A 15,934-nucleotide genomic window follows, 5' to 3' on the forward strand; every position below is an offset into this window, starting at 1 on the left:
TATTGATCACTTGAAACGTAGCTCAGTCACAGTAACACAGATCCTATTCAGAGTCTGTGAGCTTGCCTGATCGAGAACCTTCCTCAGTCTGAAAATCTTACATGTTGACTGGACAGAAAACCCCAAAGTCAAGCATCTTTTTTAACTCAAGAAAGCTTAAATCGTCGCTTATGCTACACAAATTTATGCTTTTTTTCGCGTTTTTTTACCTTTTCAGGCATCTAAAATTATTGAAAACACAAGAAACAAAGAAACACATTACTTCACCTCAGGTGTCATCTATCCATGTCCACTGGAGCACAATAAGAAAGCTCATTTTCTGACTGCCATTATCGGCTAATTCTATTATTTTTTCTGAGACTCCCTTTATCTCATCTGCAGTTAACATTTTACTCAATGCCATTTCACATTCACACAACTGACACATTCAGGGAAATCATTTCCACTTTAATTAAAATCTATTTTACTTGCTTTGGATAATGTCATACAAATGCTCTCAAGTAGAACTTAATGTCAGCAGTTAACCAAAGAATGCTGACAGATGGAAGATACAGAGCAACAAAAAAAACTTCAAAGTATTACATGTTTTAAATACAAACAATGACAGATGGATACTTGGCTTAAAAACTCTTTGCTCACAATCTTCATCAAATAAAGAAAAGTCTTGCTTTGCAATTGTTTCCAAGATAAGCCAATTAATTAAACCCAAAGATCTGAGCACACTAAGGCTAAAATCCCATTTAAAATAAATGTAAAAAAAACAAAAAACAGGTGTAATTCAAAATCGTTTTCAACAGAAGTTAAACACTTCACATACATCCCAAATGTTTTAAAGTGTTTTTCAGGTCACATATTAAAAAAAACAACAATGTCTAGACCGTAGGGTTTGTTAATGTTTAAAAAAGGTCCCTTCACACACTTATTCCAGATGGAAAAGAGACTTGCAGGAGCAGGTTGATGCAGAATCGAGTAGTGGTTGAAGCACATTCAAGTGAAACCTTGATCTCTTGCTGTTCCAAAACAAAGAGTCCTGGACTGTCACCACTCTCATCTAAATTACAAGCACAATCATCTCTCAGCCCATTAATCTGGTGGAAAACTACACTGCACGTGTGAGTTGGGCTGGACTGTAGTTCTGCAGAGACAGAGTCCTTCAGTGTCACTCCATACTGTCTGGGTCTGCCTGGGCCATATAGGCGTCCAGCTCAGCATCCAGATGACCTTTGGTCTTTGACATGTAGGCGTCCAGCTGGTTGTCCAGTTGTTCACGGGTCACGGCTGGTCGGCCAACACCTCGACCCCGCCCGCGCCCACGACCACCTCGGGGAGCAAAACCACCACGCCCACGCAGTCCACCACGACCTGTCCATCAACACACAGAACAATAGCCCAGATTAGGGGTCATCATTAACATAAAGTGAAAAGTATGTACAATCTTGTTTTTCCACTATTAGAGAAAGTAACATTGTCATCATCTGACCTCTGGCTATTCCTCCTCCTCCTCGTGGCGCGCCTCGGGACTGAGGTCCTCCTCTGCCAACAGGTCCTCCACGGTGGCGACCTCCTCTACGCATTGCCAGGCGGCCCGCAGAACCACGACCTCGCATGGGGCCACCTGTAGGAGACACTCGCTTCCCTGGGCAACACAAAGACACATCAGTCAATGCAAAGCCAACACAAACAAGAACCCTGCAGCTGAAGTCACACACAGCCACATTGTAGGCCAGAAACTGTGTGAGGTGGCGGACACACACCTCTCAGGGACAGAGCTCCCCTCATAACTCCTCCTCTGACTCGTCCTCTGAGGCCTCCTCTGCTCATCCCTCGCATTCCTCCTCTGCCTCCAGGAGCTCCTCCGCGCATCAGAGCGCCGACAGGCCGGCCCAGCCTGGCCTGGATGTTGCTCTTCCCCAGACGCTGCTTCAGGCTCTGACACAAGTTGTTCAAGGATGCAATTATGACGACACATGGTTAAAGTCACTGAATGAAAGCCACATTCAAACAGTGGTAGCGCACACAAAGTCAGAAATGTGCATACTCATTCTTTTAGTCAGATTTATAAAGTTGCAAATACTCCTGATTCCTATGTTCAGTTTAATAAATCTGTCATTGTGGAGCTGGGAGAATATAACCAAGCCTCGATTCCATAGTTCACCAGAAATGGATAAAGAAACAGCCTTAAACTCTATTTGCATATTGAGACTTGTAACTTGACCCGTCGTTGACAATTAGCATTTTACTGACTGTTGGCTAGGAGAGATTCTCAAACAGCACCAGAACAGCTGTCATTACACATGGCTGTGGCTATGTGCAGCATCCTACCACTCATTCATCATACTTCTGCCAACCACCATCGCCATACTATGAACCATTGTTAAATGTCAGAAGAATTATTACTGATTTATTTATAGAGCTGATATTTGCAGGGTTCAGGACCAAATCCAAAGATCACTGACAGGGAGAGGACAGCTCACATGTAATCACCTTTAATTTACATTTTTCACACAATACTGCATGGACTGCAAAAATAACAATCAGTAAAACTGGCAAACAGCCTAAAATAATGTTACCCCTCTCCTAACTTGCATTCAATCTCAGCAAATGCGAGTTGGGGCAGTGCTTGGTCTGTTTCCATGCAGGATGTTCATGCAGTTGGTTCGCATAATACTACAGTGAAGACCAAAAGTTCCACACTCCTGGCTTCAATGAAGCTAGATGATTTTCCATTTATGATTTTTCTCCATCATCTCTGACTCCAGCAGGAGACACATTCCATGTGTCTGGAAAAGCGCAGAAGCAGCGGCAGTCTTTTTCAGACACATGCAGGTCAGCAGGACAATTTGCCAGTGAATGTTATAAACTTGGATATTTTAGTGTTTTACAGACATTTGTGAGGTCACCCAGCTTAAAACTGCAACAATCCTGAATAAACCAGGACTTCTGGACACCGTATGTGCAGCGGCTACATGCTGCTGGATCCACTGGGTGAGGTAAGATGGCTGCACAGCAAACAAACAGTTGCGGCTGTGAAGAGCCAACTTGTGTGATCGTAACTCTTTCCATTGTTCTTTAACAAAACAAATAACTTTGCGCAGGGTCTTCCAGTCCAGAAAGAGCGACATCGTGTAGTTTAGAAACCGATAAGCAGAACCCAACTTTGACATTTTTAACAAATCCTTTTGAATGAGATTTGGAACCAGTTCTCGGTGCCCAAGTCTACCAAGTAAATACTTTTATACAGTATAACTATTTACACAAATATGGTATTGATGCAGGTGCCTACAGTTAACTACATGGGTCTCAATGGTAAAACGGTCCATTGACACTCAGCTTATCAGATCTTTGCCCTCACCTGCTTGTGATTCAGAGCAGCTTGCACCGAAGGCCGGTTCTCCATCTGCTGGGCCAGCCGGCGATTGCGGGCACTGGCCAAATGCTGCTGTTGCATGGTGGCTCGAATGCTTACCGCAGTGGGCTGCTTGTTCTTCAGCATGTTAGTGAAGCTTTAGAGGTGGGAGGGAAAAAGAGGGAGGAAGTAAAAGAAGGGGAGAGGGGATATACAGAGGAGGAGGAAGCAGGGTTCCACATCAAGTCATTTCTCATATTATGGATGAAGCCACAGACTGTGGTGGCTTTTTGTTATGCAAGACTTATGTTCCATTTGTTGGCACCATTTTTTTCCTTTCTCAATCACATGACAATCCGATGTGTTTTCAAACAAGCACAAGAAGAAAGGCAAAACTAAGATAAGGAAAACTTACAGTGCAAAGACAGACTGAAGGACAGAAGCAGAGAGAAGGTGCCAGATGTTTGCCACTTACAGGCCTCCAGCTGACTGGCTGGGGTGTCATCATGCTGCAGCAGCAGAGGCCCTGGACGTGAGGAGTGCTTGGCCACTCAGCCACTTACAGCACAGACCGTGACTTGTGGTTAAACCACTGAGAGACTCAGGAGGGTAGGAGAGATGGATGGGGAAAGGGGAGCTCTTTGTCACGTCTGAGCTTGGACTGAGTACCTGGTCTTTTATAGATTCGGAGCAAAGATAAGAAAGAATGACAGAACAGGAGGAGAAAGGAGCATGTGCTTCACTTCCACTGGTTTCAGAGCAGCAGAAAGGATTAAGAGTGCCCCTCTTCCTGGTTTAGCTTAAGCCTTCCTCACCCCTCTATAGGCGGTGTATACTCTGCTGTGTATGTTAACAGGGAGCAGGAGTGCCATGGCAATTGCAGGACCGTGGTCGGGTCCACCATAGACTAACCAAGGCTTACCCAGCATGACCACTACCCTCTCCCCTTGTTTATATGTGTGCACTGCTCATACAAGATATTTGGCTTGGACCAGCCCCTTCTGCTACATGTGACAATCACATTTAACTCTGCAGGGGCATCAAGAAATGTTGACAGGACCATCATAGTTGAGTGAGCAGTGCACACACTGGGGACAGTCAGAATAGCATCCATTTCAGGTCCGGTCCCCAACAGTAGACTTCCGTAGGGAGCACTAGAACCTTCACAAGCCAAGGATGGCCCTTGCATCTGGTGTCTAACTGCTGACAGGGTGCGTGGCGCCTCACCGCTCATTTAGGGACACTTTGGTGGTACTTTTCAGGACAACTTTTTGGGAGGAGGCTGCGCTCATTTTGACAGACTTCGCTTGCAGGCTCCTAGAAACAGAGGGGAAAATAAATCGTCAATAGGAGGTCATAAGAAGTGAGGTAAGCTAAATTTAGACTGAAATAACATATGGTATCAGAGGAAATTTGACTTAACATTACATTAAATGCACAACACAATATATGTTGATATCATTTACACTGAGCTTAACACTAAGTAGGTTGGTTCTGATAGCTTTGCTTTCTATCTCTAATCACTGTTTCTACTACCGAAGAACAACTTAGGAAAGATTTAAGTAGACGTATCTCAATTTGAGCCAGGGTTGACCATTGATTTCAGAGGTTCAAATTATATTTTCTGCTGCTCATCCAATATTGAAGTAGCTTGACACTCAACACTGATTTTATCAGACAAAATCAGCTTATTCATATCTTTGGGCTTAGACATTTATATCTTAAACTAGTCTCAAATGTTGAAGGCAAACATTTTTGATTCTACAATTATTTTAAAATGGTTTCAATTTAAATTAATCGCTGTGGAATCCAGACTATGCTGAAAACACCACTGCTGGGTTCAGGACTCTGAACGGTTAAAAAAAGACTTGCAAATAAAACACTAAATGGTAAAGTTGTTACTTTTCAATGTCTGGGGGACTGTAGCACTGCATGCCATTTTAGAATTGTAATTCTCTTTGGAGGACGTTTTGATTCCCACCCTTAACCAAGTTATGCGTTTGAGAAACACAGCTGGAGGTTCTAACCAGTCAGCATCCTTTGAGGAGCTGCTGGCAACAGTCAGCTATCTGATGTGACACAGAGACACAGGTGACTGTTGGTTCTAAAAACAATAGTGACTCCTGAAGAGGTTTAATGTGGCACAGAAAGCGAATGGCACCAGTTGTATCAGAAATGGAGAATATTTCTTCATTAAAAGAAGAGCAGAGAACAGCACTGAACTGACTGGCTTCAGCACAGACTTTTGTGATGGTGACATACAGTGTTTTGTTAAATTGTCTGCCCTTTCCTAAATAGTTGCCAATTACTGCTTTTCTGATGGTCCTCCGTAACAAATCAAGACCAGTCATGACTTCGATTATGTTTGTTGTGTGAGGAAACTGAGCTATTTAGGTCATGTTTCACTCATTTTCATGCTAACATGGACAAAATGTAACATCCCACCATAGCGTCTTACTTGAAAAAAATCTTAGTTAACAGAAGAGCTGTTGAAGTCAAATATAAGCCTAGATCAAGCTTGTCTTTATGAGTCATGAAGTCATATGATGTGCCGTAGGAGTATCATCTGTTTAACAGGGAAACCTGATTTGTTAAACTGAACAAAAAGTTACTGTATTCTGACAGTGGTGGAAAAAGTATTCAGATCCCTTACTTTCCCTTAAGGAAAAGTACTAATACCACACCGTGAAAGTTCTCCACTACAAGTACAAGTACTGCATTCAAAACTTACTGAAGCAAAAGTACTAGCATCAACATGCAGAGTGAACCCACTCAGATTGTTTTATATATTCTAAATGTATTTTTATTTGAATTGATGCATTTATGTAAGCGGCATTTTATTTTATTTTTTTTTAAATTTAACTACCTAATATACCCTAATGAGGTTAAATTTAAAAAAAATGTCTCATGACTTTAAATTGATCATGTCTTTCATGTTAAATCTTGACTTGAAAAGTAACTAAAGCTGTCAGATAAATGTAGTGGAGTAAAAAGTACAATATTTGCCTCTAAATGTAGTGAAGTAGAAGTATAAAGTTACAAATGTGGAAATAATCAAGTACACTACAAGTACCTCAAAATTAAGTACAGTACTTGAGTAAATGTACTTAGTTACTTTCCACCACTATACTCTGGAGAGTTCCGGCCGACAGTAGTCCAAACACTCCGGTGTGTATTTTCGGAGCAGCGGGCCGTTGAACTGTCCCTCCCTACAGTAGCAGCCCAACTTGTTAACTCCAGATGTAATCATGTGTGTTAACCATTATATAATCCAAAAAACAAGTCAAGTACCTTTAATAAAATGTTCGTTACTTACAATGAACGTTGCGTCGGTTGAGAAAAGCCTCAGAGCTAGCTGGGGTTAGCCTTAGAGCTAGCTGGGGTTAGCTTTAGCAGCTAGCTAACGTTAGCTTGTGCCGGCACGGTGTGGCTGTGTGGGCTGTCTTTATATTCTTGAGTTTAAATATAACCTATAATATGCTTCATTCCCATATAAGCGCTTTAAGAAATGAGCAGTTCTATCTATGTTCTCAGCTCTGTCTGAACAAACAAACACCGCAGGAGACAGACTCTCGGCTGCGTCTCTAAAATGGTGCTGCTAGCTGTGATGAGTGTCCGCGAGAGGAAAATGGAGAGGCTCTTATGACTGTGACGTCACGGTGACGTAGCTTCCGGTCTGGCTGTTGATAGTGATAGTTTACTAAAATGGCGGCAGCGGCTTGGGTGGCGACTTCCTCGGGCAAAGACCCCGTAGCCGAGGGTCTGCTGGACCTCCTGAGACCAGCTATCCAGCAGCTCGACCTGCACGTGCACTCGGTCAGGTAAATATCACTCTCACCTGCTGGCTGTCGCTCTGACAGCAGCACTGGAAACCATTGACAAGTCCCGTGACTTCCCAGTATGTCGACCCGCTGCTGTTTGTTATTGTATCACCAGTTTATTGTTAAACATTTGCACCTCATTATCCAGTCCAGGACCCTTGTTGTTTTTTAATATGTTAATGGTCATGCCAATGCCTATGCTTCAAGTTTATTTATTTATTTTTATTTTATTTCAGATCTTTATTAACAACTAGAGAAATACAGACATTCAGGATATAACCCGTCACACTGCTAAAATAATCGCCTAAGTCATTTTTTGCCAACATTGTTTTTTTTTGTGTGCCTAAACCATTTCCTCATGACGCCGGCCACCTATGGTAAAATCGCCTACATCCTCAGTTGATCAGATCATGTGATTTTACCCCGTTAAGATAATGGCCTATGTCAAGTGTGTGACATAAGTGGATTTATTATGCCTAAGTCAAAATAAAATGTTACTAAGGCAATTTTTTGACATGCCTTTGTGGCTTGAGCAAGATATGGTAACACTTTATTTTGTAGGTGTCTACATAAGAGTGTCATGAGCGTGTCATAAACATGACATGGGATGTGTCATGAACATTAATGACACTTTGAAGTAACATTAATAATCATGATACTTGTCATGTCGTGTTTCTGACAGGCTTGTGTATTCTCAAGGTATTAGACAAAAAGCCATCAAGTCATCATCACTGCAATATCATTCAAAAGCACAAACTCTTGACTTTTGAAAATGTAGTGTGTCTTGCCGATGTTAGCTTAGTGTATAGCAGGGGTGTCAAACTCTGGCCCGTGGGCCAAATTTGGGGCAATACCAAATTATTATATTATTATTGTAAATTAATGACATTGATGTGTTTTTTATTTGAAATTTGATTTTGCATGTCTGCACTATTTAGTTATATATTGTATGTTTATAAGCGTTGCTGGTTCCATATTTCATGTTAAAGCAAAACATGTTTGGTATATATTAAAAGGTTTATTTGTTCAATGTTGGCCCGCGATTTTATTCAAGTCTTAAATTTTGGCCCATTGTGTATTTGAGTTTGACACCCCTGGTGTATAGGGTGATTCATAATCTGGCTGCTCCTCCTTTAAAGGAGTTTATATCACTGCACCCAGACAACAGAGAACAACTAGGAAGACCAGTAGAGGTCACTGTGCAGTACAGCGCAGATGTACTGAGTTTGGCAGATCAGCTTTTTCTATAAGAGCCACTAATTATTGGAACTCAGTAGAAAATGAGATCAGAGACATCAGCACATTCGTTGGTTTTAAATCTAAAATAAAATCATGTCTTAAATCCACTCAATCATGCACCTACCAACTATGAACTCAAACATTAGCTCACTATTTTGCAATCTCTTTAGTGTTCTATTTTAACATTGTTTTGTGTTGTGTCTTAATACTGTGACTTTATTTTTGCTGTTGTCCTGTGTTGTATTGTGTTTTTAAGAGTGTGAAACTTTGTTGTTGCTGTTTGAAATGCTTGTTTGTTTGTGTTAGATTTATGTTATTTGTTCCTGCCCAGGGACTACAGATGAAATTTAGCTAGTAGCTAATTCTGGTACGACTGAGAGCCATGCAGTGTCCCTTTTTAAATAAACAAATAATAAATAAATAAATAAATATTGCTTTCTGTAGGACCTCTGTTGCTAAATTCTCATTTGTCTATTAAGATGCGGTGCTGTGGAATGACATAAAAAACAGACTCATGTTCCTCTTTAAATACATTTAAGACCAAACTAAAAAAAATCCTTTATTATGTTGTAACTTCTATGTGTGTTGACATGTTTCCAAATGATAATAATCACAGATGGAGTCAGTACTTTATCATCTGTCCTTCCTCTGGATTCATGAGCTTCTTTCTTCTTTGCAGAGAAAGCCAGGTAGAATTAAGAGAACACATAGACAATCTGGCCACAGGTAATCTATTGTATAAGTATTTATAACACCTGTAACATAAACCGAACATTAAATAACCTGTGTTGCTTATCATTGGTTTGGTGCGTTCTCCGCAGAGTTATGCCGGATAAATGAACATCAGAAGGTGGCTCTGGACCTGGACCCTTATGTAAAGAAGCTGCTGAATGCAAGACGAAGAGTCGTGCTAGTAAACAACATACTGCAGAATGCTCAGGTCAGTGGCAAGCATTCGGTGTGGGACTTCTAAGAGCTGCACTAATATTTCTTTTAATATTCATTTATTATCACTCATAATGTCAAACCCAGAGTAATCGCTAACTACACAGTTCTCTCAGCTCTGCAGAGCTTTTGGTTTTCTATCCTGCAATCACTGCTCTCCTCTAGGCCAGTAGTTCTCAACCTTTTTGAGTCGCGACCCCCAATTTAACATGCATGTTGTCCGCGACCCCCGCTCACTGAACAGAATCTCACACGCACAGTTTAGATCATACAAACTCAGTTGATACGACGAATTTTGGACAAATAATAAAGCAGACAACAACTAAAACATCTCTCTGTCTGTGCATTTATATAGATTTTTTTATATTTTATTGTTACTTTTAATCGAAGTCCTTTGCTATAAGGTCCATTCTGACCTCCTGAGTGTGTAACAGTCAGCTTCAAGCCAGAGACTCCTTGGAAAGTAAGAACTTGATACTTTGGGATATGTCAGAAAAGGCAAAAAATTACCCAAAAAAGAATCAAATTGACCACAAAATGACACAAAATGCCCAAAAAAGACACAGAATGACATTAAATGACCAAAAAGACTAAAGCACATTTACACATGAACACTTTAACACAGTGGAGACAGGGCTGACTTTCAAAATGATTTGGCGACCCCGAGAAATCATCTCGCGACCCCAATTGGGGTCGGGACCCCAATGTTGAGAATAGCTGCTCTAGGCTACTGTACATTACCTGAAGACTAGCTGCTAGAGGTGTCACCATTTTTAATTCTGAAAAATTGAGTGAAATGAGTTTTCTCTTTTAATTATAGAGCTCAAAAGCAGCATTGTCAGACTCGAACATTTGACCAAATGACCTTAGTGTGGTACCTTCCAGAAATCTGGCAGGTATATCACACTTAACACAATGTAGCATACGTTTTAAAGAAGCATTTAAAAATGTGAATGACAGTTGTCAGGACATAAAACTAATCTTGTTGATCTTTACAAATGTCTTGATGTTCTAACAATGGCAGGCTTCAGTACTGACCTTACAGTCAAGGTTATAATACAAATTTACTCAAATCCAATTCGGAGCCCTTTCCTGCATGTCTTCCCCTCTGTCTCCCCCTTTCACTCTGTGTCTCTCCCACTTTCAATAAAGCCTTAAAATGGCCAAAAAATATCTTTAAAATAAACAAAACAACCTGCAGCCTGTGGCCCTTTCAGGGATCAGTTTGACACCTCTGTTTAGGGCTGGGCAATGCATCGAAAAGTCAAAACTGACAATCAGAACCTCTAACCAACATAATCTTGCCAATGGCGATTATTTAGATTAAATTCCCGGATTGAGAGCGCAAACACGGAGCCAGCTGAGCAACTCCAGCTGCCTATACCCGAGAAAAATGCCATGTCGTTCGTTTAGATGCATTTTGGCTTCAGGGAAGAAGACCCTGAAAGAAAAGTCAAATGTAAACACTGCAGAAATGTATTTATTTTCTGTTTAAATTAAGTTGATTCCTACTTCAAAACTTAAATGTGACATTTTAATTTCTAGCAATGCTTTGATTTCAGTTTGAAATATTCATTAAATGACCACATAATAGTTAATTTATGTGTGTTTTCTTAATTTCTTTAAAATCATGACATATGCGCACTTTCATTGGAAAAAATAACCCTGCTTTAATGGTTGAGTATATTTAAAAAACAAAACAAACCATGGGTCATTAATCATAATTGTGGTAAAATGTTTAATCAATCGTGATATTGATTTGAGGTCTTATTGCCCAGCCCTACCCCTGGTACAATAGACTTGTGTTTTGGAGAATTCTGACAGCCCTACGTGCTGTTGAACATAGTGGAGCCTTCAGCAGATAAAGAGACCAAAAACAAAAGCCCCCTTTCATTGTGCAGTGTCGCAAATGTACCGCTATATTGCTGAAAAGACCTGTGCCGGCTTTTCGCCGTTAGATCGTTAATTGTGATCGTGCTCAGGCTTGATATTCGTGCCCTTTCATAGTGCAGTCCGGCATCGCGGAAAAGGTGGAAGGAGACAATAGTGGCATGCGACAGAGCAGCAGCAGTGCTGCACAATAGCACAGTGCTAACAGTTAGCTCTGTAGCAGTACAGTGTGTATGTTCAGCAGTATTTGTTCAGTTAGCGACCCCCGTTTGTTTACAACAAGCACCAGACACTCAGTGCACAGTTAGCCATGCCGATTTGTTTACGATAAGCGCCGGACACTGTGCACAGTTAGCAACGGCAGTTGCTGTGCATGCTGCTGAGCTGAACAGTGGGAGGTGTGTGTTAGATCTCATGCGCGACATGAAATATTCCGCCTTAACGGGATGGCCCGTTCATAGTGGTCCCGCTTCCAACAGTCCCAAAAATTTTCCTCCTCTGTGACTACCTCTGGAGGCGTAAAATTAGTGGAATCACTTGATCCCAGCATCCTGCTTCAGGTGCATTCATAGTGCAGGCGAGATGTTACAGAGTCGTAAATGTACCGGCATTAAACAGCACTATGGAAATAATGTCATTCATCAGGTGGACACATGAAGCTTTACATCTTCGGTAACACTGCTGCAACCACTACTGTTAGTAATACAACTTCTTCTACTACTTTACCAATTTGTGTTATTATTACCAATAATACTGTTATTGATGTTACTACTTTCACTGATGTTTTTGTTGTCTTAGTACTGTAATACTACTACGTCACCACTAATTCCACTATATTACAACTACAATTACCAACCAAGTTTACAGACAGTAAGAGGACATTAGAAGACAAACAGTTAAGTGATATGCTCTGTCCCCAGGAACGTCTGAGGCGACTCAACCACAATGTGGCCAAGGAGACGGCACGTAGAAAGACCATGCTGGAGGCTTCGGGAGTGTTCACCTCCCGCTCCCCCAGTAAACCCTGAGCCACCTTCTGAACTGTCATGACAAGGATGGACACATCAGGACTGCAAACTGTAACACAAAGGAGTGCAAGTCTTCCTTGAACATGTAGTTAGCTGTTTGTGTCATGACATGCTGATGTTTTGCGCTGCTTTGTCTGATGTTGTCATACTAAAAATCCTGCCTGCTATCTGTTTAGTGCTGGGCAGCTACAAAATGGTAGAAGAACAAGGTTCACCAGATCATACACTTAAGATAAATACTTTTACCCATTAGCAAATTGTTCACTGTTGTTCTGCCGGGAGGAAGCATAGTTAGTCTTCATGCCTTGTTCAATTATCTGGCTTTAGTAAGTGGTTATTCACACACATGATCCCAGTATCTCTTTATGAAGTGAAAGTTAAATGGTCTTTTACTCTTTAGTTCTCACCAGTCTAGCTGTGAGATGCTAACTGATGCTAGCTCAGCCACATGGGAACTAGCAGGGTTAATACACCTGATTGCTGTGTCACAATGAACACCACAACCACGCCAACACCAGGTGGCACACTTAGGGTTGTATTAAGATCACTACAATAAATACATTACTGCACTGCAAAAAGGTGTGTCAAATGTTTAACCAGCATGCACTGGGGCAATGGAATTGTTATCTGTCATTTGCATCGGTGTTGCTGCTCTGTTACTCATGTTAGTGTGATCTGTATTGTCTTCTGCAATGTTTACTCAGTTATGTACAATTAGTCAATATGAGTGAATGCAGTTAAACCACAAATAATGTTGTCTGCATGATTAATATTCTCACCACTGACAGCAGTTTAATGATTAAATGCAACATTCATAATAAATGTACTTCTGACATGTGAGTCAGTGAAAAAAACGTTTACAAAGATTTTTCCAATATAAAAAACTTTAACTTGACAGAACATGTCTGCCACCACTTGTGATAGTATTTTTTAAGAAAAACTGTTGTAAATATTTAATCCAATGTGCATTTTATTGTGACACAAGTCAATATTCTGTATATATATATCAGTTTGACCATGCATTAAAGCTGCAACAGGAAGCAATCTGATAATACTGTACATATATGTTCATTTGTGTCATCTACATTCCTGACAAACTGATCACATGTCCACTTGCAGCATCTGGACTTGTGCTTTAATTAACAAATGATTGTTAGATTTGTCAGATAATCAGCACCTTGTTCTGGCTTGGAGGAAGGAATGTCATTGTAATAACATATAGGAGTTCTACAAGTTTTAAGTTTGATTATGGATTTGATTCAGAAGAACATACAATGCATGGCAAAATGTTAGAAATCAATACACTGAGCTGCACACATTGAAGATGCTTAGAGAATAAAATTAGATTTTACAAATTAGAATGAAAGAGAATACATTGAATAAACTAAAGTACAAGTAGAATTAGTCCACAAGTGAAGTTACAACGCTTTTCAAATTTTGTCCCAAAAGGCACATGAAAATGGTGCCTTTAGATTTGGAAGAGGCTCAGATAGGTTATGGCACAGATATAAGTGGCTCACTCTGTGTGCAGCATGATCATCTTCACCCTTTTTGGATCAGACTTGTGATTCTACCAGCTGATGGCTCCATGAAGATCTAAGCTCTATTGAGTTGTATGATAGTGTGTTCTATAAGTCGCTGGAAGCCTTTGTAAATATTGAAGAACAGGAGAAACATGCTTAGTTCTATTGGATAGAATAAATACTGTTACTATAGCCCATCGTGGTGGAACTGAAGGCATGAAATGATATTCTGTTGGTATTAGATGATGAAAATGAAAATTACAGTGTAGAAAGTTGCCTCCACGATTATACAACATAATACTTACATATTGCTTGTGCATTTAAGTTGCTGTTTCTAAAATATATATTGTCTTGTTCTCAACTTTTTGAGCTTCTGCATAACTTTTTTACCTTGCTTATTTGCTTTGGACAGTAATTCAAACTTGCTGATGTTCTTAAAAGCAATAGTAGCGCTAGAGAGCAGCCCATAGGGTCACGCTAATGGGGGCAATCTGTAGGGTGACACAGGATGTGACCTTCGTATTATTATTGCCCCTCCTCCACAAACATCCTGAGTCCACCAGTGTTCTGCATCCCATCCGCCTGTGCCTCCACTCTGCCAGGCTGTTGCTCTCTGTGCCTCAGCTGAGCAACTAATCACTGCTGAGATGGAGCCAGACTCTCCGGGGACCCGTCCACCGCAATATGCTGTTAAACGCAGAATATCCTTTTAAGTATAGTTCTGAATATCCGTTACACATTATTGAAGACAATGCAGGTTTATTGCATGTTTTATAACATTGCACTATCTTGAACCCTGTCATCACTGAAATGAGTAAATTATGTGATTCTTACACAAGGTAAAGTTAAAGTGCTGCCCCTTATTTAAAGGAGCATGTGGCTACTATTTACACATCATCACTTTGACATGTTGGCACTTGCGACAAAGGAAAGGCATGATCATCGGAGGACCATAAGCATTCACCTACTCTATTTGAATGCACAGTCTGATGGACTTAGAGGTGACCCCATAAAATAGGTAAATACATTTTTTTAAAATACTGGCATATAAGAATTTCTAACCAATGTGGAATCCCTGTCATGTTGTCATAAATAATAAAATTCACAATGAATTGCACTCTGTTTCATTCAGTGGTGGAAGAAGTATTGAGATTCTTTACTTAAGTAAAAGTACTAATACCACACTGTGAAATTACTCCACTACAAGTAAAGGTCCTGCATTCAAAACTTACTGAAGTAAAAGTACAAAAAAGTATCAGCATCCAAATATCCAAGTATCAAAAGTAAAAGTACTCGTTATGCAGAATGAACCCACCCAGATTGTTTTATATATTCCAAATATATTATTAGATTATTATTATTTTTATTGATGCATTTATGTAAGCAGTATTTGAATCTTCCCAAGATGGGGCTCATTTAAACTAGCCTACTTAATATACTGTAATAAGGTTTAATTAAAAAAAATGTCTCATCACTTTAAATGTATCATGTTTTTTATGTTAAAGTACTGTACTTAAGTACAGGTCCTTGTACTTTACTTGAGTATTTCCATTTTATGTAACTTTATACTTCTACTTCACTACATTTTGAGGCAAACATTGTACTTTTTACTCCACTACATTTATCTGACAGCTTTAGTTACTTTACAGGTCGAGATTTAACATAAAACATGATACATTTAAAGTGATATGCATATTTTATTTAATTAAACCACATAACAGTATATTAAGTAGTTAAAATCAACCCTACCTTTTAGAAAATGGAAGTGTTAGAAAATAATAATGAAATTTTAATACTGTAATAAAGTACAATTATGAGGCACATCTACTTAACTTGCGTGTTTCCATTGATGTAACTTTATACTTCGACTTCACTACATTTTAAAGGCAAATATTGTATTTTTTTTTTTTTTTTTACCACATTTAGCTGCCAGCTTAAGTTAATGATCTTACTTACGTTACACCACTGGTTTGATTAAAGAACCCGAGGAAGCAGCATTGCAAAACAATGCATTGCTTTATCACAGATCTGTAAATTCTGCCTGCGACTGAATTGACCAAGCCAAGACAAGGTGGAGGCACTGTTCCAGTGGTCTTTCTCTTAAATATGCTAACTGACCATTACACAGTGCAGTGTTGCTCA

The 15,934-nt window shown here is 40.0% G+C and overlaps 2 protein-coding genes across 2 annotated transcripts; one reads left to right on the forward strand and one right to left on the reverse strand.

Annotated features, from left to right (window-relative positions):
* Nucleotides 1-426: 426 nt before the first annotated feature.
* chtopa (chromatin target of PRMT1a) lies at nt 427-6,992 on the reverse strand. The gene is made up of 6 exons (XM_059349545.1): nt 6,663-6,992; nt 4,574-4,663; nt 3,353-3,503; nt 1,755-1,929; nt 1,481-1,636; nt 427-1,362 (listed from the first exon to the last, which is right to left on the reverse strand). The coding sequence occupies exons 2-6, from the start codon at nt 4,636-4,638 to the stop codon at nt 1,160-1,162; spliced, it is 750 nt and encodes a 249-aa protein (XP_059205528.1). The 5' UTR covers nt 4,639-4,663; nt 6,663-6,992; the 3' UTR covers nt 427-1,159.
* A 34-nt stretch (nt 6,993-7,026) lies between these two features.
* snapin (SNAP associated protein) lies at nt 7,027-13,321 on the forward strand. The gene is made up of 4 exons (XM_059349546.1): nt 7,027-7,167; nt 9,086-9,132; nt 9,228-9,346; nt 12,162-13,321. Exons 1-4 carry the CDS (start codon nt 7,052-7,054, stop codon nt 12,267-12,269), a joined length of 390 nt encoding a protein of 129 aa, XP_059205529.1. The 5' UTR covers nt 7,027-7,051; the 3' UTR covers nt 12,270-13,321.
* The last annotated feature ends 2,613 nt before the right edge of the window (nt 13,322-15,934 follow it).

The sequence above is a fragment of the Centropristis striata genome, chromosome 14, assembly GCF_030273125.1.
Source record: "Centropristis striata isolate RG_2023a ecotype Rhode Island chromosome 14, C.striata_1.0, whole genome shotgun sequence".
Classification (NCBI taxonomy): Eukaryota; Metazoa; Chordata; class Actinopteri; order Perciformes; family Serranidae; genus Centropristis; species Centropristis striata.

Coding starts and splice junctions, on each gene's coding strand:
- chtopa (XM_059349545.1), bottom strand. CDS start 4,638: ATGAGCGCAGCCTCCTCCCAAAAAGTTGTCCTGAAAAGTACCACCAAA. Junction 3,504..4,573: donor AAAGTGTCCCTAAATGAGCG/GTGAGGCGCCAC, acceptor CCACCTCTAAAG/CTTCACTAACATGCTGAAGA. Junction 1,637..1,754: donor GGGAGCTCTGTCCCTGAGAG/GTGTGTGTCCGC, acceptor TGTGTTGCCCAG/GGAAGCGAGTGTCTCCTACA.
- snapin (XM_059349546.1), top strand. CDS start 7,052: ATGGCGGCAGCGGCTTGGGTGGCGACTTCCTCGGGCAAAGACCCCGTA. Junction 7,168..9,085: donor CTGCACGTGCACTCGGTCAG/GTAAATATCACT, acceptor TCTTCTTTGCAG/AGAAAGCCAGGTAGAATTAA. Junction 9,347..12,161: donor ACATACTGCAGAATGCTCAG/GTCAGTGGCAAG, acceptor CTCTGTCCCCAG/GAACGTCTGAGGCGACTCAA.